This window comes from Anoplopoma fimbria, chromosome 6 (genome assembly GCF_027596085.1).
Source record: "Anoplopoma fimbria isolate UVic2021 breed Golden Eagle Sablefish chromosome 6, Afim_UVic_2022, whole genome shotgun sequence".
NCBI lineage: Eukaryota > Metazoa > Chordata > Actinopteri > Perciformes > Anoplopomatidae > Anoplopoma > Anoplopoma fimbria.
The window spans coordinates 19,406,160-19,428,671 of NC_072454.1; the positions used below are offsets into that span (position 1 = coordinate 19,406,160).

The 22,512-nt window shown below is 39.9% G+C and overlaps 1 protein-coding gene across 1 annotated transcript in view; it reads right to left on the reverse strand.

Moving 5' to 3' along the window:
• Positions 1-22,512, reverse strand: part of wdr11 (WD repeat domain 11) — a 50,252-nt gene that overhangs the window by 18,367 nt on the left and 9,373 nt on the right. The window contains exons 7-13 of the mRNA XM_054600413.1: positions 22,096-22,198; positions 21,206-21,404; positions 20,082-20,182; positions 16,896-17,072; positions 8,088-8,172; positions 4,284-4,390; positions 1,884-1,959 (exon numbers count right to left, since the gene is read on the reverse strand). Coding sequence (XP_054456388.1) covers positions 1,884-1,959; positions 4,284-4,390; positions 8,088-8,172; positions 16,896-17,072; positions 20,082-20,182; positions 21,206-21,404; positions 22,096-22,198 — 848 coding nt within the window. The remainder of the gene's footprint in view (positions 1-1,883; positions 1,960-4,283; positions 4,391-8,087; positions 8,173-16,895; positions 17,073-20,081; positions 20,183-21,205; positions 21,405-22,095; positions 22,199-22,512) is intronic.

Consider the following 22,512-nt stretch of genomic DNA (forward strand, 5'->3'; position numbering starts at 1 on the left):
AGTGAGCGTCGGGCTGCTTCCATCCTTAACATTTCAAAGACGGCGGTTCATAAGAACAAGGTCAAGCAGCAGACATTAGGGACAACAAAGCTAGAGACCGGCAGAAGACGAAAACGACTCTCCACTCACCGGGATGACCGCCAACTCATTCGAATGTCACTCAACAACCGTAGGATGACATCAACTGACCTCCAAAAAGAATGGCAAACGGCAGCTGGGGTGAAGTGCACGGCGAGGGCGGTTAGAAACAGGCTCCTAGGGGCAGGGCTGAAGTCGTGCAAAGCTAGAAAAAAGCCCTTCATCAACGAGAAGCAAAGAAGAGCCAGGCTGAGGTTTGCAAAAGACCATAAGGATTGGACCATAGAGGACTGGAGTAAGGTCATCTTCTCTGATGAGTCCAATTTTCAGCTTTGCCCAACACCTGGTCGTCTAATGGTTAGACGGAGACCTGGAGAGGCCTTCAAGCCACAGTGTCTCGCACCTACTGGGAAATTTGGTGGAGGATCGGTGATGATCTGGGGGTGCTTCAGCAAGTACAAAGTTGTCCTGTACAAAGTTGTCCTGGAAGAAAACTTGCTTCCTTCTGCTCTGACAATGTTCCCCAACTCTGAGGAATGTTTTTTCCAGCAGGACAATGCTCCATGCCACACAGCCAGGTCAGTGAAGGTGTGGATGAAGGACCACCAGATCAGGACTCTGTCATGGCCAGCCCAATCTCCAGACCTGAATCCCATTGAAAACAAAGCCGAGCTGCTTGAATTTTTGCGCCAGGAGTGGCATAAAGTCACCCAACAGCAATGTGAAAGACTGGTTGAGAGCATGCCAAGTCGCATGACAGCTGTGATTGTAAATCAAGGTTATTCCACCAAATATTGATTTCTGAACTCAACTACTAAAACATTAGTATTGTGTTGTTTAAAAATGAGTATGAACTTGTTTTCTTTGCATTACTCGAGATCTGAAAACACTGCATCTTTTTTGTTATTTTGACCAGTTGTCATTTTCTGCAAATAAATGCTCTAAATTGCAATATTTTTTATTTGAAATTTGGGAGAAATGTTGTCAGTAGTTTATAGAATAAAACAAAATTTTCATTTTACGCAAACACATACCAATAAATAGTAAAACCAGTGAAACTGATCATTTTGAAGTGGTCTCTTAATTTTTTCCAGAGCTGTATATGAATTAAATATTCAGACTTGAATTAAATATTCAGAAAAGTGTGTTTTATCACTTATGAATACAGAATAGTCAGAGTATTCCTTTCCAGTTTAATACATGATACACCTAAGCATATTTGTAATGTACCCGCAAAGCTAAGACTCTCAAAGGTAATATGGTGCATTTAAAGGAAGAAGAATGTACTGAATATACAAAGGACTGCATTCCCAGAAAATGTGTGAGGACTGTAAATGCATGCTCTTCTATTTTTCACAATATCACAGTCCTATTAAAAGATGCAGCAATAATGAATGCCGGAGTGAAAAAATTGATGATCCAAACCACTGCACACCATGGATTTGTGAAAGTTTTCAAGAACAATTGGAAATAAACAACGCAATTAATGGTGGATCTGTGCTATTCGGGCCTTTCTTCAGAAATCTGTTTAATATAACACCTCGGAAGAAGCAAGCCAGCGGAATGCGTACTTTAAAATATGGAATGCTATGTTCAGAGACAGAAGTAGATGGAGAGAGAGAGAGAGAGAAAGAAAGGTGGGAAGGCTCCAGGCAGGTGGTGTGAAGGCAAGTGTGTGGGTGTGAATTGTTTATATGTAAATGTACAGTTTGTGTCTGAGTGTGTGTGTCTCAGGTAAAAGCACTAGAAACTGAGATGTTGTTGGTATTTGGTTTCGCTGGTGGTGGGGAGAGCAGACAACTCACTTGAGATGTGACACTTTAATCATCTCTATGGGTGGCTCATCGTTTCCTCGCTCGCCTCTGAATGCAAAGCATCGTCCTGGAAAACACAACAGAGAGAGACAGACAGACAGAGAGAGAAAAGTGAGCATGTGAGGGAGAGGAGTTGATGAAGGAAGACAGGAGACGGTATCTTTCCTTACAACCTGTGAAGACACCGATTGAACTCATTTCACTTTTGCGCCAGGGCATCCTGGTTTCATCTCCTTCGCCGGAGCGGGGAAAAAAGAGCAAAAATGCCGCCAACTTATTCTCACCACCTGCTCTGATCTCTGCTTTTCATTCACATACAGTACGTTCCATCCACCAGCAGCAGCATATTATGCAGAGCACCAAGGTGCCCCTTTAAACAAAACAAGAATACCCTTCAGGTGCATCTTATCAGATTTGCCTAAGGAAGTGCTGATCTGATTTTGCTGAGGACACTTAAGGAAGGGGGCCTGTTTTAAATGTACAAGTGACGGTTTGGGCGATGGTGGGGGTGACCTCCAACAGTTTTGTTTAAACGGCAGTTGTAATGTACCAAAGTTGACGGCATAGCTATGCATTTGGTGAATAGAAAACTTGGGAGACCTGTGGTGCACTAGAAGCGAATTCAGCCTTTTTCATAATTTCCTTTGTGTCAATTATCTCGCTCTTCAGATTATTAGCTGAATTCTCAAAAACACATGCACGTCTCAAGGTCCTGAATACACAAAATGGGGTCACATTTTTTTAATCTGTGTGCAAAAGGAAGCGGGTGTGCCTTCTAGCAAACACAACAAAGTCAGAAATTCATGCTCTTCCGTTTCTGTGGATGATTACTGGAAAGATGTGTCAAAGTGCTGAGCTGATGACACTTGCCAAGATCATGAATGCATAAATAGAATTAATATAACATGTAATTATCATCTGTTCACATCATAAACATTTGTAAGATAATGCACAGTACGTTCACTCCCACTTCTCAACACAAACTTCCCCAAGCTACTGTAGCACAGCCTCCTATCATCCTATCTTCATAGATAAAGAACATGTCCATTCACAACAGCTGCTATCGTCGCTGTAGAGACCGGGTATCACCACGATTGAGTAAGACGAGCTAGGAAGATCATTTTTTTCAACCTGGACTTTCAAATCTTATCAGAAAGCCTTAGTGGATTAGTCTTACTTGTGATGAACAGAATCTTAAAGCACAGAATTATCTTTACTTTGGTGCTGGTTCTATTTGATGACTTCATGCAAATATATGCTCCCTTTCCTTCAATGAACTAGACGAACGAACATAAGCTAAAGTAACGGAAACAAGGTTGTGCCTTTGACAAACTGAATCTGTTTCAGGATGTTAAATGTCGGATGGTGTAATTGTTATATCAACATCTAACATTAAATTATATAAAAAATACTATAAGAACATCTGTAGGCGGAAAAACTATACCCCACAGCTACTTTCCTCTGTTAAAAATCACATTGTCTTAGTTTAGATGGAGCTTAGAAAGCCACTTCTCCTGACTTCCCTTATTCAAACGAGAAAGAAATGAAGTATACATGTGTGTTGGAAGGCGTGTCAGCCTGTAACCAAAGCTAATGCCGCAGACTGTTAACTTTGACGACTCTGGTGCTTTAGAGACTCATTAAAGAAGTGACATCGCCTCGCCATTGTTCTGAAAAAATTAAGATAAAGGCTCTGTGACCCAACAATTATAGCGTGCATATTTTTTAGTGACCATGGAAATTTCTCAAGCCAAACACATTAAGTTAAAAATGTTTGAAGCAGAAACAGGAGACAAATATACTAGATTTGTCAAATAATAAGTGTTCATCAACGTTTTGTATTCAAGATTGCATGTATATATTACTTCTCATATATCTAAACTAAAAGGAAAGATGTTTTATCCACTGGGACCTTTAACCATCTCTTACTGACCACTCGTTACTTCATCCTCGGGTTACTCTCCAATTCTTTCTCTCCCTTTCCACCTTCTGCAGAAAAACACAATGGTCAGCGCTGGTGCAGTAATTCTATAGACCCGTCATTGGCAGGGTTATAAGTCATGATAGGATCTAATTTTCAGATCTAGGCCCCCCTTGGTGGTACCCTAACAATGTTTAGTTTGGACCTATTCTGGAGTGTGTAAGTATCCCCTGGAGGAGGACAAGAGGAGTCTCTTAGAGAACTACATAGACACAGAGAGAGAAATAAAAAGAGAGAGTGAGAGACTGACTGATTTTCTGTTATTAAGGCAGCAGGAACCTTGAGAAAAACAGAAACTTCTAGAACAAAGGATAATATAAAAGAGCTGGGTGGTAGCCTTAGGTACAGGTGATAATAGGTACAGGTGATAATATGAGTGTGTGTGTGTGTGTGTGTGTGTGGCCTCTCACCAGTAGGCAGGTCAACATGCTGCAGTTCATTTCGCACTAGGCCCATGTTGTTGGGAGAAGAAGTGGCAAAAGATAAGAAGCTGGTGAGACTCACCCATTCAATCCCCCTGTAGAATAAGAGCACACGCACACGCAGGTTTTAGTTGGAATGAATGAATAATATTTCAATCTAATACACACAGTCTAGCTGTCAAAAATTTCTCCACTAGATCCTGCGGTGAGGTAAATGAGACACCTAAAACTTCCACAAAATCCATTGGGAGGTGTAATAAAAAAATTAAATAAAAAAAAAGCTCAGCAAATCAAGCCAGCAAGTGTGAGATATGGATATTTTGGAGAAGTGGGCCCAGCTCGGGGAGCTCAAACTCCACCGTAATGAGATGGTAAATAGCCACATGATTAATTAGTCGATTTCCCCACTAAATGTAAATGAGATGCTAAGTAGGCAGGCCTCTTTTGGCATGGCTGTGCTCGGGCAAGGGATGCTGGGCTCATTTCCATAAAGCACCTCTGCTCTCTCCACCACAGAAAATTCACAGCTTTGATCTTAATGTTGTACGTCACAGCACAGGAATTAACAGCAGAGCTCTTCTAGAGCCCACACAGGAGGAGAGAACATCTAATGGAGGTGTTTTTCAAGAGAAAGCCATGTTCTGATGGCACTACTTTGATGTTAAAGTCTGGTTGAATGGGATATTGTCCAGAACTTTTATTTATTTATTTAGTCCCTTTTCTTTATGCTTAATTTATGATGGACAAATGTAACACGAGCGATGTTACATTTTATATGCAGTGTGTCAGCACAAGGTGCTGTAGTGGTGGGTGAGAGATGACGAGCAGCCGAAGAGACAGCTGAGTGTCAGGACTGTAGTGCAAATTCACTGTGACAAACTGAAAACCAATGCCTAATCACTCACTTTAATCTACACATACAACCATAAACACAGGCAGAGGTAGCTGCAGACATTTCAACAAACTTGCTTGTGTTGCATGGCTCATTAAAGTTGGTTGGAGTTTTGCATTTTGTGGATACCAACTTCTCTCATTAAAAAGAGCCTGGCTATGCTTGAACGGATGGTGTTTGCTCCTAATCAATCTTTTAACAGCATTAATTGATTCAATCTTGCGCTTAATTAAACCTGGTGAAATAGTTTTGCTTCTCATTAGAGACTACCATACTAATGAAGCACAGCCTGCTCTTTGTTGATGTTTGGCTGTTGCGTTGTAGAGAGTTTATAAGGTGGTGAGGCGTTCTTTCCAGAGTGGTCCGTCATGCCGGCCATAATTAACCAGTACATTGTGCAGAAGCATAGCAGGACAAAATAATTTAATGTATAACAAAACCACACTGAAACAAAGCTAGATTTATGTTGCATATCACTACAATGTATCTTGAATGGACCTGTATTGTCCCTATTAAGATATAAAAACAATAAACCTATGATCCTGCACTTTTTAGCAGTCTTTAGCAGAGCGAGGCATGACTTGACACATTACAACAAGTATTTAACATATTCTACTATGTAACTTTTTAAAAGCTTCGATATGTATCCGATATAAATGTATGGTAGATTTTCACACTAAATAGATCTTAAATATGTTGGCAGTTATGTCATCAGATCCTTGAAATGATCATCAACAACTGTTCATTACTACTTGTGTTTTTAATTTCTATTTTCAAATGCTTGCTCATGAACAGAAAAAGAAAGCTTCCTAATGTAGAATTCTGCTTCTCCCTGAACGGCCCCTTTGATGTGTTATTGGCAGGTTCATTAATTAGCTACTAAGACTTGAGGCAATGGTTTAGTGTTCAGAGGTTAAAGGAACATTTCAATTTCCACCATAAAAACATCAAGTCATTTATTCCAAGTAACAATGGAAAATTATATCTGCATGCATTTCTCCCAGAAATCAATTTGCCTTTTTTTCCCCTGCAGACATTTTGGCCTATTGAGATTGATTTTAGAAAGTCTGGATAGCAAAAAAACTTCAGGAGACACCATTTGGAGGAAGTTTGAAATGTGATTAAAATCAGATTTCTAAAGATGAGTCTCAATCCAGACGCTCTGGCCACTAAAATCTAATTTCAAAGTGTGGAAGTGCTGAGCAGAATCCATGCTGCTACTAGCAGGAGTGCTGTGGCACCAACAGAGGCAAAACAACACTCTGTGGACAAACGCCAAAGTCTTTTTCGCTCTGCTTTCACTTTTTGTTGCTTCCTCATCGCAATGTTTACCAGCCTCCCCCATCACTGTGTTTGTCTGGTGCAACGGAGGAGTTCTACTTTGCAACTTACCCCTGCCAACAGGTAGGCCATCATGGCTCAGAAGCAAATTTTACATACTGGCCGAAAGGTAGAATTACAATTTCCATATGCTTACATTGGGAAAGAGACGGCTTCAACGCGGATAATTAGTTATCAGGTGAACCAACATTCCAGTGCGAACACTTGAATGACCCATATTTAAATTATTATGTCCTAAAAGTTGTTAAATGCACTAATAATCAAATCCAGAGTTATTTTCCTTCCTCCCTTCATGTGAATGAGCCAGAGAAAGAGGCTGGACTGACGGCAGGGAGGCGGGGTGATAGAAAATGATAGTGAGCTTGCTCTATGAGTTCATGGATGCAGAAGATCGCCGTATGATCTGGATCATTTTTGTTTAACTCAATCAAAATTTATTTGTAAAGCCCTAAATCCAATTAACAAATCTGCCTCAGACGGCTTTACACTCGAAATGTGTGAGAAAGATGTATAGAGTATAAACTGAACTTGGTAAAGACAAGTTATGTTGCTGTCCTTTCGTGTAGGTCAAAAACAACTGTTTTTTTCCCAAATTCATTGTGAATTGGCAGGGATTTTATATTTTGTTACAGTTAACTTGACAAACACAACACTACACTCACTGTGTCTGAGTGTTACATCAGCAGCCTTGGGTGGATTTGCAACACTGGACATCACTAATTTAACACATCGTCTTCTTCTCTCTACCCCGAATGAACAAACAAACCCACACACACACAGAAATAGTAAAAGATAGGTCTTGTAATACCATATATTCGGTTGTTGTGATTAATTGATTTGCACGGTATGCAAACTGGTCCCAATTTTCAAGTGCATCTAAGCTCCCTCTGTTACATTCAGTTACTTGTTGGGATAAACATCCCGAGGCATCTCTGCAGTATTTTTGTCAGCTCCTTGAGACCACAGTTTTTTTTATTTATTTTTTATATGCTCTGGCTTGATTACATAGTTAGTGGTGCCAGGGTTCCTCTGTTACCTTCACCACTCCACATCACAGGTAACCACATTGTCACTTACCAAAATGAAGCATTTTTATTAGACTTCATGATTTCAATTGCATATAAGAGCTATGCTGCTGCAATATTTGCATTTTGGACTTATGTCAAAAAGGCAAAACTAAAATTATTTTGATATTTATTGCAGAAGCATGATCATTTACTCTTTAATCACTTTGTCTGTTGGAATTATTTTCCAATTATTTTCATTATGTTTGTATTTCTTCAAATCAAGACAACTCAGCCGATGTTCAGATAAAACCTGACTAAGGCAAGCTAAGGAACACAGGAGCTGACATGGCACTCTAATTATGTGACTGCCAATTGCCTCTGCAAACTCTAATGAGCCCGAAAACAATCAACTCAAAATCAATCCCCCCGAGCTGATTGACAGGCCACTGGGGTTCATCTAACGTGTCATTTAACGGTTATTCCATCTAATGTGGGATCCTGGGAACGTTCTGCCTGGTTGTACGTTTAACTACACAGAAACAAAAATCTCACCTGACTTCACAAGAGTGGACACTGAGTTCTTTGTGGAGAAGACCGCTGGTCAGGTTATAGACCAGTACAGACCCATTACTTGTTCCTGTGAAGAAGAAACAACAGAAAAAGAGCAGTGCATTAGAAATAAGCGGCAGAAATAAGACACAAAAGGTCACAAGGCATACAGTGACTTTACTCTTCAGCATCTACCCTTCAGCAGGATCAGAGAGATGGTGTGACAGTGCTACACCCCTGCGTGTTACCTGTCACTGCAGCAGGTGTGGACTGAGGCACCACATCAAACCCTGTGTCAGTCAGCTCACAGCCTGAGAACTTTGCACTGTTTCATCTGCTGCTGGGAAAATAACACAACAGCTCCATCCCTCCCCAAACTCCATCTGATTAAATACTGCCGGTGACATTTGACACTCTGATCTCTGAGGAGGTTTGACTAAGTGATGTTTCTATCACATATGTTCATACTGTAAGAGAAAAAAAATAAAAAATAAAACCAAAATTGAGTTGAGTTATTTTGGATTTTTACTGATCGGGGGAAAGTTTTGTAAGTATAACAAGTTTCTACAAGGAACTTTCAACTTCCAGCTAGCCGGATCTGGGTGTGTCTGCAGTGGGCTGGTCGCTGATGGAGGCAGCTGGAGTATGAGCTGAAGACGTTTTTGGTGAAGCTGCGTGATTTCATCTAATTTTGACACCGATTATAAGCATTAAGATTATTTATTTCGAAAAAAAACAATCTTATTGGTCATGGTATTGTTAACTTACTGTATATAGGTCAGTAAGAGGCATCAGTATTAAATTGAGAATGTTTCATTACCAGTTGAAAGTTCCTCATCACAGTAACTTTAATATTAACTCTAAATCGACTTGCAACCTCTTTAAGCACATGTAGGTAATGTTTTTAGAGCCAAAACAACATTTGTGCATTGCCAAAGAGTTTCCCTAAATATGATTTTGAGTAATCTTGCATCTTCCGGGGGGTTTTAAGTGATGTCAAATTTAAGCTTACATTTTGCTTATAATGAGTACTGCGCACAGATTTATGTTGGTGATTATTTGTAATAAACCTTTTAATATTTTATCCAAACGAGTAATAAGAGCCCGCATCTACACTCTCAACTGCAAACCATAAAAAGATGACATCCTATTTAGATTATGAAAATGTTCCCGTAAAAGCATACAACAGCTTTTTCAATACTCAGTAGAATGCCATGCGTTTATTTTATATTAGTGGGGAAAACAAGCAGTTGTTAAAAGCAAAAAACAATTGAGGTTATAACCTTAGCGAGGAAGCTGAAAGATGGAGCAATATAATTATTCAATTATGGAAGCATTCCAAAAAAACAACAACTCTGCAGCAAATCAAAAGACCATTCTCGTGATGCTTTGAAAGTGTTTAACAAAGTTTGTGGAAAAACATTTTTTTTTCTGTTTATGGTGAACACACGCAGGTGAGGGAGCACATTTCCTTCTATGATTATCCTATTACTCTATGAGTGTGATGGCCCTAGACTGATGTGCCCAGTCCCTCTGCAAAGGACCGCTCAGTCTGCACTTGGCTTCAGAGGGACAACCACATGCTGACACAACATCTGGAGGTGGCGATAGGCAGAGCCGCATAGGCATCTGTGTGAGCGTATGTGTTTCTTCCTGTACAGCTGGTAGATGTCAGGCATACAGGAAGTGGTTGGATGGAGGTAAACATACATACTCCTGTCCCTGAGTTGCCTCACAGCCAACATGTGTTTACTTTACTCAAGGTGATCAAGAAGATGCTGCCCCTCCGTATGGTCTGGTGAGAGATGAAAATCGTTGACTTAGATTCTGGGATAGATACTTCAAATATGACAGCAAATAGATAATGGCCTCTAGCTAGTGTTAAAAGCCTTTTTTGCTGTTTTGAAATAGCAAAACTGTGTCGATAAATCAGGTTCTAAAAAACCTCCTCACTTTCTTTCTCTTTCTTGCCAAAACTGAGATGAGAAGATTGATACCACTCTCATATTTAGCTGTTAAATGTGATGCTACAGCAGCTGCTGGTTAGCTTAGCGTAATGTAAAGACAGAAAACAAGGGGAAACAGCTAACCTGGCCAAGGGTAAAAAAAAAAACCTGCCCATCTACAAAGCTTTTAAATTAACATGATAGATCTTTTTTATTAAGTCCATACGAAAAACCTTTGTGTAAATCTTAAAAGTTGTGGTTTCACAAGGGGTTTTGCGCTGCACTATTTTTTGTGACACCCGTGTTTCTGCTGGTTGAATGGCAAAGTCACAGTAATGACTTGTTTGAAGGAAGTCACTGCACCACTCACAGAAAGTGTATGGTAGGCAAATGTTGTTATGTTGGAACAGAGCCAGGCTAGCTGTTTCTCCCTTTTTTCCAGTCTTTATGAGAAGCTAAGATAACCGGCTGCTGGCTGTAGCGTCATATTTACCACACAGACAAAAGAGTGATGTTAATCTTCTTATTTAACTCTTACTAAATACATTTACTGGCTTTCTGGCAAATAAGGTAGAAAGTGTATTTCCAAAAATGTCAAACTAGTCATTTAAATATGGCCAATGCTAAAAACACACTTAAGCAAACAAGCTTTAAAACTGGATCATGGCTAATCTTCTACACTGTTGTAAAAGTTCATCTCTTCTTCATCATAATGAGCAAATTAATTGATCCTTGTCCAAATCATAGGAATCGCTTTGTTGCATTTTGTGCATTAAAATCATACCAATCTTCAATCTGATATGTTTCAACAACAAGCACAGCTGGTGACAGCCTATCCTCAGTTGAACCCAACCCCACAAATATGGCAGAGGATAATGCTTAACTGGAAGCTTTGAATGGACTCTTTTGTGCACTGCAAACGTAAGTAATATTGCCTTTGAAAGACCAATGGAGCTGAGAATGACGATCAGTCCATCTGAGAATTGAGTTGCTTTTGGAGGCGCATGCCTCAGTAGCTTCCTTCACATCAGGGTTTTTTTTCTCACATTTTGCAAATAACAAATTAACTTTTTCGCTGTGTTGATACTTTATCCCACTCTTAATGACGTTTCTTTTTGCAGATCCAAACAATGCAGCAAAGAATAGCTGCCAGGCGAGCTCGGCTTAATAATTAGGCATGGCACCCTCAGATGATTAGAAATGGATGTCAGTTTGTCAGTGTTTGTCTACATGTCACCGAAAAGGAAGGCTCTGGGCCTTGTACCTATCTGTTATGGAGCTGTCAGGTCCCTCAAAGATTACAGCTTTTTAGACAGGAGACCAGACAGCATTGCTTCTGGGTAGCTCGGTTTAATGCACAGCCTCTGTAACCTTTCCCTGTGGAGGCAAGGAGCCTGAATGACTGAGAGGGGGAAAGTGAGAGACTGAAATAGAGAAAACAGAGATGGTAAACCCTGCCTTCTGCCTTCGAACTGTAATGAAATGGCGGCTGGCGATTCCGACCCTCCAGCGCTTTCCCACCATCAGTAGGGAGCTCATCTTTTGCTTTACTTGCACCTAGTGGAAGGTGTAAAAACTCGGTTTCCCTCGCTGGTCTTCTGACTGGTGTCGCTTCACCAAGACTCAATGAGTCCCTCTATTAACTCAACTGCACATTAGGGAGAAACCTAACACAGACCTGAACAGAGGCCAAGAAAGAGACCAAGCCGTGCCTGCCAAGCACTCGACCACGGATTGCTTTGGATTTAATGATCAGGTGTATTCTCTGGCTCTTGGTAAACAACAAAGGTGACAGATGCCTACGCTTGCCAGAACACCTGTCACAGTACCAACCTCGGCATCATTACTGAGAAAGTGACAATTGCAATTGTTAACCAGGAATGTTTTCAATTTATTATCAGATTTAAAGACTCCAAATGTGGCAGTTCTTGTGTTATTGATCTTCTACCATGTTGCATTAATATATGTATCATTTCCAACTGTGGTAATACAAGAAGTTGGCTGGAAAATGTACTAGCCTGAAGATACCATTTTAATTAAACATGCTTACATTGCCTCCACCTTTCAGCAGAGATGTGCCATCCTCTTAATCCCCAATATATAATTATCCAGTCCCCCAAACGTAGTATTCACAGGCCAGCTCAAAGGAAGTGGAACAAAAGGCACAATTCAATAATGCAGCTAGATAGTGTTTAACTACTTGACTCTGCAAACTGACTATGGGGACCTGACAAATGATGTGCATAGAAAACTCAATCGCCCTGCTCCAGTTTTAGATTCAGGACGCCACTGAGAGCCAGCTGTGCCAAATCAATCCCTCACCATCTGCAGCATGGTGGGCTCCTACTGCCCTCTGCTCCAGAATTCACAAACTGATTGGAAAAAACAAACCTTTTTTGAAATGGCTGCCTGTGAAAGAATGGTGGGTTTTTTTTTAGGTAAACACGCCCCTTCACTTAAAACAAAACACACCTGAGACAAATCTATAAATAACAGTAGGAGGACAGAAGTGGTCATCCCTTCAGGCCTTTCAGAACTATTATAGTCATTAAGTAATAATGTGTAGTGAACTTAAGAGATCTTTCCATCCCACCATTGTAGACCTGATGCACATATCAAAGTGACAAAGAGACCCAGTACAAATGGTTGTATGATTTGTAAGGTTGACGGTGTTATTATTCATCTGATTGTCTGTGTGTCAGTGGGTGGCACTGTTTTTTTTTGAGATGTGATTTATTTATGTGCGGACTGAACGGAGCCAATTTTTCAGCCTGACAACTAAACTGAAGGTTTGCCGCATTGGGCAGAGAACAGCAGTACGCCTGGGCTTTAAATGGAATTTAGTGAACAGGGACGAGTGTGAGCACAGAGATAAACACACACAGACAGACAGACAGACAGGATTCTGCTCGTAATTTTATGCATCATTACTGTGAGAAAATAGGGCAACTTTAAAAAAATCTAAAACAAATAAATCCAAAATATCACTGCCTCTCTCTCTCTCGTCTAGCAGCGGTTTATGGGGAGCAATAACGGAGGCTGATATTTCAGATTATGTCTATGCCTTTTGCATCATCTGAGGCCGCACAATAAGACTTGATGGACTGTTATTTACTGACTTTCTGTCTTAAGGAGTACAATTCAAAGAAATGATTAGCATATTTTGACAGTCTGATGTTTGAATTATATTTGAGGAATTACAACATTTTTTTAACTCAAATATGAGAATTTGTAATGTGTCAAGAGGGTTAAAAAAAAGTGTCTGCAGGAACACTTTGCAACTCCAAAAGTATTTTTCTGCAACCTCAATAGCTTACATTATTTGGACGACAAAGAGACTATTAAAAGACAACATTTAAAGCAAAATTGTAATTAAAACCTAAGTGGGATACTGCTAAGAATTGCCTGCCTGGATATTCTGAAAAGATCCATTCACTTTGACAGGTCTATGAATAAATATATTTAATAACTGTGTTGCTGTTTTGAGGTAATGGCCTTCTTGACTTAATGCTTGCCTTCATATCAATAGCGGTTAATTTCCTGTCTGGTGATGAACCAATCGTTAAAGGTCTTGCTCTGCTCTGTTTACTCTTTCCAGTGTGATCAAAATAAGTAGCTGCAGCAGAACAATCATCCAGCTCTGGGCCCTACGAAGCACTCTTCACTCACTGAATGTTTTGTGCTGTCATCACTGGGCAGCAACACTTCAATAATCAAACCACAAAAGCTTCTGCTTCTCAGTTTGCATATTTGTGGTTGTTACAGAGATGACATGATGAATGACAACCCCTGAGACAGTTATTCATACTTCCAACTCCACTACAATTTAAACATTGTTCTTTTGACTCTGCAATAGAAAAATATCTTGAAATATATTTTTGCTGATGACACATTGTACTTTTACTATTGTGAAATTTCACAATTTTTTATTTTCATATAGATGTATTGCTACTTTTTACTTAAGAACGAATCGAAATACCTCGTCCGCCACAGTTAAATGCCATATAATGGTCTAATGAAATATCTGGTAAATGGAATACATGCAGTTTATTTACACAACTTTTCAACATGTATCTTCAAGTTCTTTATGTCCAAACTAATTACATTCCCATAAGCCTTAGTTGAACTTTGTGTTAAGCACTCATTAGCATTTTCATGTATTGCTATATTAAGGTAGTGGATGGTCTTCAGGGGGCTTTGTTTGTGATTGTGTGTGTGTGTGTTGTGTGTGTGTGTGTGTGTGTGTGTGTGTGTGTGTGTGTGTGTGTGTGTGTGTGTGTGTGTGTGTGTGTGTGTGTGTGTGTGTGTGAGAGAGAGACAGAAAGACAACACATGTGTTTGCTGTTGAAGCATTTACAACAGAAGCAAAACAATAACATTTGACAACTTAAGTTCCATGCATATATATATATATTAATGAGACAGTTTCATGAATCAATTTTTATAAACAGTTTAAATATACTTTCTAAAGTGTTCTAGTGGCAACGCTTTTCTCAAGTGTGGATACCGTGATGACCCTTCAAATGGTTTAACTGCCAGAAACTTTTCCCACACTAGTCACAGAGGTAAGGCTTCTCTCCAGTGTGGATATGCTGATGAATCTTCAAGTTAAGTGAGGCATGAAAACTCTTCCCATATTGGTCACAGACATAAGGCTTCTTTCCGGTGTGGATACGCTGATGAACCTTCAAAAAGGCTTAATTGCCTGAAACTCTTCCCACACTGGTCACAGCTGTGTGGTTTCTCTAGAGTTTGGGTAAGCTGATGTTGATCCAGCTGTCCTCCATTAATACTCGCCTAACACTCATCATGAGGTCTATCTGGGTTTTTGCAGGTTTGTTTTTAGGAAGCAAAAGACAAATGGTATTAAATGGTTAATGCTTCCTTAGTTTCTTTTGTCAAGTCCACAATTTCCAATGTAATGAAACCTGAAAATGCATTCTGGCTCTTATTCCAGGCTAATAATCGCACTGACGGAACGAAGGCTCCCTGAGAGTTTTGTTGTCTTTATTGTAGCCTAAGCTGTATGAATTTGCCACTTTTTTTTTATATACACATGCTGCTTTATAGCTGTTAGTTTGTGCAAATAGCTAGCCGATAGCCTAAGTTGGACATCTTTGGACCAAATTCAGCCTGTTTGATAGTGGTTCTTTCCCAACGAGGAGTTGGTTTACATCAGCAGTTTATACGTTCTTACTTACCCTAGTTATAAGCTAAGTAATTAATAAGTGACAATGTTTATATAACTAAATAAAGAAGCAGGTTGCATACTTTTGCTCATGTTATGTTACAGAGTTAAAGTATGCAGGTACCACTAGTTATGACACGGACCATTAGATTACATTTCACAAAAAAGAAATACTTTATGCATAATGAGAATAAGTAAATCAGTTGGGTTGCGTTATTTATCTCACTGTATATACAATCACTATAGCATACTCGCTATATTCACTTCCTGTTTAATTTTTTGGTTGCTTTTGATTGGGAGGTGCTCCACAACAGATTTGCACATGACTACTATGACTACATTTTCAAATCCTACACAAAGTGGCTATTACCTCTGCCGATTAACTCATTTTTCTGCTTGTGTTTCTCTTCTCTTCCACTAAATATCCCTCGATCTGTAATGATGACAGCAATAATGTTAAGTCTTATCGCCCAAACATAATTTAAAATAAATATTTTTGCAAAATTCATTACTTACAAAAAAATGACTACTAAGTAGCCATACAAGAGATAGTGCTAATCTATTTATAAACTTACAACACTGAAAAATAATACAGAGGCATTGCATCTATCTGCATATTTTAAACGACTGGGAAAAATGAATTAATGGGAACAATAAACCAATTTAAGCGTGGCTATTCCAATCAGTTTTAACTAGTAAAGAAGGGGTTATCTTCCCAACAGGACAAATTAATTATTTACAAAACAACTGTACTTACAAATTAATATCTCTTAATACCAAAATAATTTCTATTGTGTAAAATAAATAACCAAATTTCCAATAAACTAATGATGGTTCATTCTGAGTTCTCCATCTGCCAGTCAAGCTCTAACAGTTAAACATTGATAGTTTTCCTGATGAACCACCTATCTGAACAATAGACCATCAACTATAAATGAAACAGCTGAAGAAAGCTTGTTTTTCTTACCGTTCGTGTGAATGAAGTTTTATAAACTTCTGCAGGTTAATGGACGTCTTCATGTAAGTCACAGTCAGAGAGGTTTGACCGATGCACTGATGGTTCCCAAGGCTGAATCCAGTTCAAAAGGTTCAAATTCCAAAAGTGTTTAAAAAAAAGAAACAAGCCAAAACAATTGAGCAGTCCATGCACTAAATATATAATATGGCCACTAAACCGGGCACTGAGCAAAGCTTTAAATGGACATTTCACCACAAAATCAAATGTAGATATTTTCCCTATCACCAGTTATTTATCAGTCTTGATAGTTTTGTCAGAGAAAAATGACAAAAACATAAGAGATGTTTATTTTTCTATCATCTGCAGCCCTGATGCAACTGGTATTACTCTTAAACAGCAACACATCATGAGGAGAGAAAAACAACATATTGATACCTCCAAATGTTTGTGAAAACACACAAACTGAATTTTAAGCAGACCTTGGTTCGGATTTTGAGACGACTCAATGTGAAGTAATGATGCTGAGCTCCTGACCATTTGTTATATGCTATTTTAAAATACTCTGCAGTACTTTGTGGAAAAGATCACATCTCCTTTACACAGAACATGCAGAATTTATTTGAGAAGATCTTTCGTTTGGGAACAGAACCCCCCCCAGCCTTACCAGTGGCAGTGCCTTGCTGTTCAGTGAGTTTGGTAGCGTGTGCATTGTTACCTACCTATAGCCAGCAGGGGTTGGTAGTGGTTGATGTTTTTGGTGGTAAGAGGTGGACACATGCGGATGGCAAATGGTGGCAGCGGCAGACCAGACAGCAGGCCCGTCAGCAGGAACTTCAACTGGACCTCTTGCTGGTTGGATGATGGAGGGAGAGCCTCACCAGCTATCAAGGTCTGACCTGGAGGTTAAACCACAACACTTGCTATTTAATTAAATAAGCTACTCAATAATATTAAACACAGTAAATCTATAATGCCTAACATTGCTACAAGAACATTATAAGTGTCCATTAAATGTCTTTCTTTTGATTTTTCATACATCTTAAACCAGGGCATGCAATCTGCAATACATCTTCAACAGTGAACTGTAAAACAAAATTAAAAAGACAATTTATGGAATGTCCTTATATGTCCTTTGGCCATGATCCACGTCTCTAAATGTTGTGTATGTGTTAAATCAACTGAGTCCTTAATAATATTCAGGAATACACAAAATGTAGTCAAGCTGATCCAATTTAGATGAGTAGTCTGTTAGCCGAAAAAGTCTGCAGTCTGCAGGAAGAAAATACGACTTTACTTTAACTGTTCCCTATAACTTTTCACAGTGTGTTCTTCAGTATTGTATATAATATGTGTGGAGTAGTTTCACTCAGTAAATGTTTGGAGGGGAAGGTCTGGACAGGATTTAGACAGCAACTCTGAAGCAACCATCAGCATGGATATCTCATTAAAACTGCAAGGGTTTGTTTGTCTGTGACAGGAAGTGGGTCACACATTTGCAAAAATGTGCATTAGGAATAGGTTGCACCATTTCAGCAGAGCACAAGGAGACTTTTTTTTTTTTAGACCTGGAACACTTGGAGCAGTACAGTGCGCGTTACTTAAAACGAACATGTCAGAAAAATCAAACACGAGCAAAAAAGCAAAACTTAAGATGCAATATGACAAACTGTTAACTGAAACACTGCCAGGATCAGCTATTGATATGTAGCTCGTGCTACAACTCCAGATGAGGCTGCATATACGTAAGACACTGAGTCGTGATTTTGTGCAGGTGTGAGTCATCGAGTGACAAGGTGTCATATGTACTCCTGTGAAGGCATAAATCGGGACATGTTGGAATAAACCTAATCTTTAGTAGCTTTGAGGGAAGTGTGCGGTTATCTTTCTTTCCCTTCTAATTTTAGAACTCTAGACATCCATTTGTAACAGAGCTCATTATCCCTCTTAGGAATAACACTTTCAACCGATCTAATGCAAAGCTGTTCTTTAGCTTGAGGGGAAAAGCTCACATTATTTGACCGCAGCAGAAACAACATTAAGGGCAGTTGGGCAGCTTTTTTTTTTCCAGACGTTTAAGCCAGAGACCAATAATTCACACAGAAGTAACTATATGCTTTCTCTACTTAAATCTACTTTGCTGATTTCATCACATTTCTAATATTATTTCATAAAACTGTCATAAAATGTAACACCAGTTTTCACCATAAATACAAGCGCACGGTTCTTTTTATATTTTATAAACACACTATTTTTACTGAGGGATGATTTGATGGCAATGCTTTCCACAATCAGACAGTTAACGACAACATTTTATACTTTCTAAATGGGCATTCATCTTCTTTTGTGGATTTTTTTGCAGAGCAAAGGGACACCTCTGTTGGTACAAATGCTTCGAAGTTCTAATTGGTAGTGGCTGAAAAATCCATTTGGTTCATTTCTGCGCCATAATAGTGTCTTTTAAACGGAAATTGAATGTCCCTCTACATGAGCGTTTATTGCAGCTTGAAGACATAATAAAATGAGATGAGGGTATAACTCCAAACAAACCAATACATTAGTAAAACAAAATAATACAAACAACTGATTGCAACAAATGAAAATATGCAATGAAGGCAAATATGGTTTTCTAGGTGACAGCTCTTGCCTGTAGCAATGATCAGTTTGCAGTTATCTGTCTGATGCCCTTCTTGTGTCAGTCTATCAGCATCAGATTTTAACATCAAGCTTGTTTTTAACAAAATGTTGGAAACTGCAGGCCAGTGACGTTTGCTATTCCTTCAGGCAGTAGCTTGCTCCAATCTATCTATCTATCTGTCTGTCTGTCTGTCTGTCTGTCTGTCTGTCTGTCTGTCCGCCTTCAGCTCCCCAAGGCAGTTTGACTCTCACTGAATACAACTGACAAATGTTAAAAAAGAGAATGAACAAAAGAAAAGAATCCTGCATCTCGTTACTATTTTATTCCTACATTCAGCTTTTGACAGGCAGCTTTGTTCTAAATCAACAGGGAGGAGAGAGACAGAGATGGAAACACATCATAAGCAAAAGGATGAGATGGTAAACAGCGAGTGAGAGAGAGAAAGGGCCGAGCACCCACGGGACTCTTTGTGCCGAGCCGCTCAGAATGGGGAATAACGCTGGCCTGTGTTGCGCGCAGAGGAGAAACCAGCAGTCACACATTAAAGCAGAAAGGGAAGGGGTGTCCCGAGGCCTAAACAACTACCTGAAGTACAGTAAAAAATATAAGACAGCCAGGTAAACACAAATACTCATGCACGCACGAACGCACACACGCACACACACACAGCTCCTTTCTTTTTAGTTTTCACCTTTTCTTACAAGAATGAAAGCCATCCTCCAAGGAGGATGAAGAAAGAAGAAGTGATATGCTTTGACTAGAAAATAATAACACCCACTTTTTAGATTATGTTAAATTAAAATGAAATAAATCTACATATTTTTCCTAGTAATCACATACACACAATACTTGGCCATACATGGTATTCTACCATAAATAAAAAATCTACAAAAAGATTGAAAATTGGTTGGAGGTAACCCAAAGCAACCACGGAGTAGCTCGCAAAGAACAAGCCGGTTGTTTTGGAGTTTCAAAGTCAAAGCCCTGACCTAAAGCCCAAAAATCATCAGAAACCAACAAACCTCTCCAAGATCAAACAGCTCTGCAAAGAGGGGAGAAAACTCAAAATCAAGGTGTTTCAATCTGCCCATAAACACTGAGAGCTGGTACTTTAATATATGAGATTTACAGACCGCGACACAAAAAGATGTGAAACCTTTGAAGGGGGGTGTATTCACTTTCTACCCATTGTGTAGGACATTTCTACTTGGACACTCCAAACTTGAAAGCGTTGAACACTCCAACATGAGATAGTGATGTGTAACATTACCAATCATGCTGTTGAGGGAGAGATCCTGAATCCTTTTCTGGTTTGGACCCAGTGGAGATCCACAAAATGACACGGGAGTGTAAAGCGGCGACAGACCGGAACTGACACAGAGGGGGAGAGAGATTATTAATTATTAACATTTTGAAAACATGGCACATGGCCGTTATAGAAAGCAATGGAGAGTGATAGATGAAGATTGCTTGTGTGAACGATGAATGTGTTCCACCTTTTAATAAATTACTGAACCAGAGGGAGACAGCAGCATTCTGGGGGGACGACATGTCTACTGATTCCTTAAATTGATTAGAGGCAGCTCGGTAAAAAATACTGAAATGATTGCTGAAAAAAACATTTCCATGACTGCTGTGATGGAGCTTCTGCAGCTTATAACTGAGCAGGTAGAGCAGAGTGAAATGTTTCATTCTTATATGACTCTTTTTTAATTTATCTCTACATGCTTGGCAAACCGTGACTACGCAACCTCACAGAGAGAAAATGTAAAATGAATTATAAATTAATGTCAGAGTTTCAAACCTGGGCCAAACCACCTTTATATGATTTGTCTGGGAACACTGACCACAAGAATGTTGAAACAACCACAAGGAAGCATCAGATTATCGATTAAGTGTGGTGCGAAAGACTACTGCCATCTTTTCAGTAGTCCTTGAATAGAAAGCCCATCCGTCTGAAACTGCAGAGCAAATTAATTCAAACAAGCCGATAATAAGACAATTCATCACAACGTGGGAAAAAAAAGCAAAAGCATCGTCCCTCTTCCCCGAGATTTCTCTTGTTCGCCCAAAATAAATTCTGGTTTTGGCTGCTTGCAGGCAGAACCTCTCCCTGCCTAGTGCAGGAAGCAAACTTCAGAGAGAAATACACAACTGTCTCCTCGACTGCAGCAAGGGAGGGCTCCATCAAAGAGAAGCAGGGCTCATCAATGATAGCTAAACTCCGTGCACCCCCTACCTAGAAGACTAAATTTAGGTCAGAGTATTATGCTTAAAGTCAGTTTTCAAAGTATTCAAACTTTTAACCGTTACCTCTCCCTGCTAATTCAGCCACAGTAATGTAATATAGCTTCGCAGAATTATCTGTGTGTGTGTTTGTGTGTGTGTATATACTTGGGATTGACGACAGCCCTGCCGGTGTGGGCTTTGAGCTCCCACAGCATGGCTCTGCCGTCGCTGACCATCAGCGCAGCGTTGTTTTCGTTGACGGGGCAGATGACCATGCGATACGGCCGGACGGTCTTGGTGACTCGGATTGCATCGCACTGAGAGCGCAGGTCGTACATGAGCTCGTACACATTCTGCTCAGGATCTGACGGAGAGGAGGAGGGATGTGGAGAGAAAGTATTAGAGGGTGAGGGAGTGGAAACAAATTGGAATGTGAGCAAATTGGTTAATATATGAATGGAAGGGGACAGAAATAAGAAGGGGGGAAAAAAGGAGAAAATATGGAAGAAGACATTGAGTAGTTGTTAATAATCAAGGGAATAGAAGCAGAACGAAGAGAGGAAGTAGATAAGAGTGGGAGAAAGTGTGATTGAGAGAGCAGAGAAGATCACTTTGAATAAGTGAGAGGAAAGAAGAGGAACAGAGTAGAGAGATACGAGGAAGGATTTAAGGAGATAAGAAAAGTAGACAGGAAATAATCGAAGGAATGACTCAAAATGAAATGGTAGGAGGAAAGACAAATGAGGAGCGTGGACGAGATAGCAAGGAGAGTAGGTGAGGGAGACAGAGGGGTTTTTCGGCAACAAAGGCCTCCCATTGGCCTATAACACTAAGCCAAAGATAAATGAGACAGTAACGGCTACAGGCTCTGACTGCAGTGCAGTCTGGCTCAATAGATTATGACTGGGGGCCATCACAGGAGTGAGAGTGGTTTGTGAGTGAGTACAGTACAGCTAGCGTTTGCTCTATGTGTGTTTGTGTGCGTGTGTGTGTGTGTGTGTGCGCGCGTGTGTGTGAGTGCGTGTGTGAACGTCTCTGTGAAGAGGTTTTCATACCTGATGTTTCCTCTGGAGTGATGGTGGAGCGACACACTCGGAGGGTGATGCACCCGTTCTCATGGAGACAGTAGAGGGCATCCCGCTGAGCGCAGGGGATCACCTGAACACAGAGGGAGTCAGGGAGTCAGGGAGACGGGTGACGATGTGCGTGTGTTCGGGATCAAGTTTGCTAACTGTCTTTTGGAGACTTAGTTTTTAGAACAGCTGGCTCTTGAGTTTGCTGTCTGCGCTGCATACATGTTTATGTGTGTCAAAAAAGTTAGTAAATCGTGAAAAAATGTCCCAATGCTCAAGGACATTTCTTCACATTGCTTCTTTTGTTCAACTAACAGTCCAAAACCCAAAAGAGATGAAATTCACAAAAAAATTAAACTGGAGAAGCTGGAACGGAGGAAAGTTTGGTGATTTCGCTTG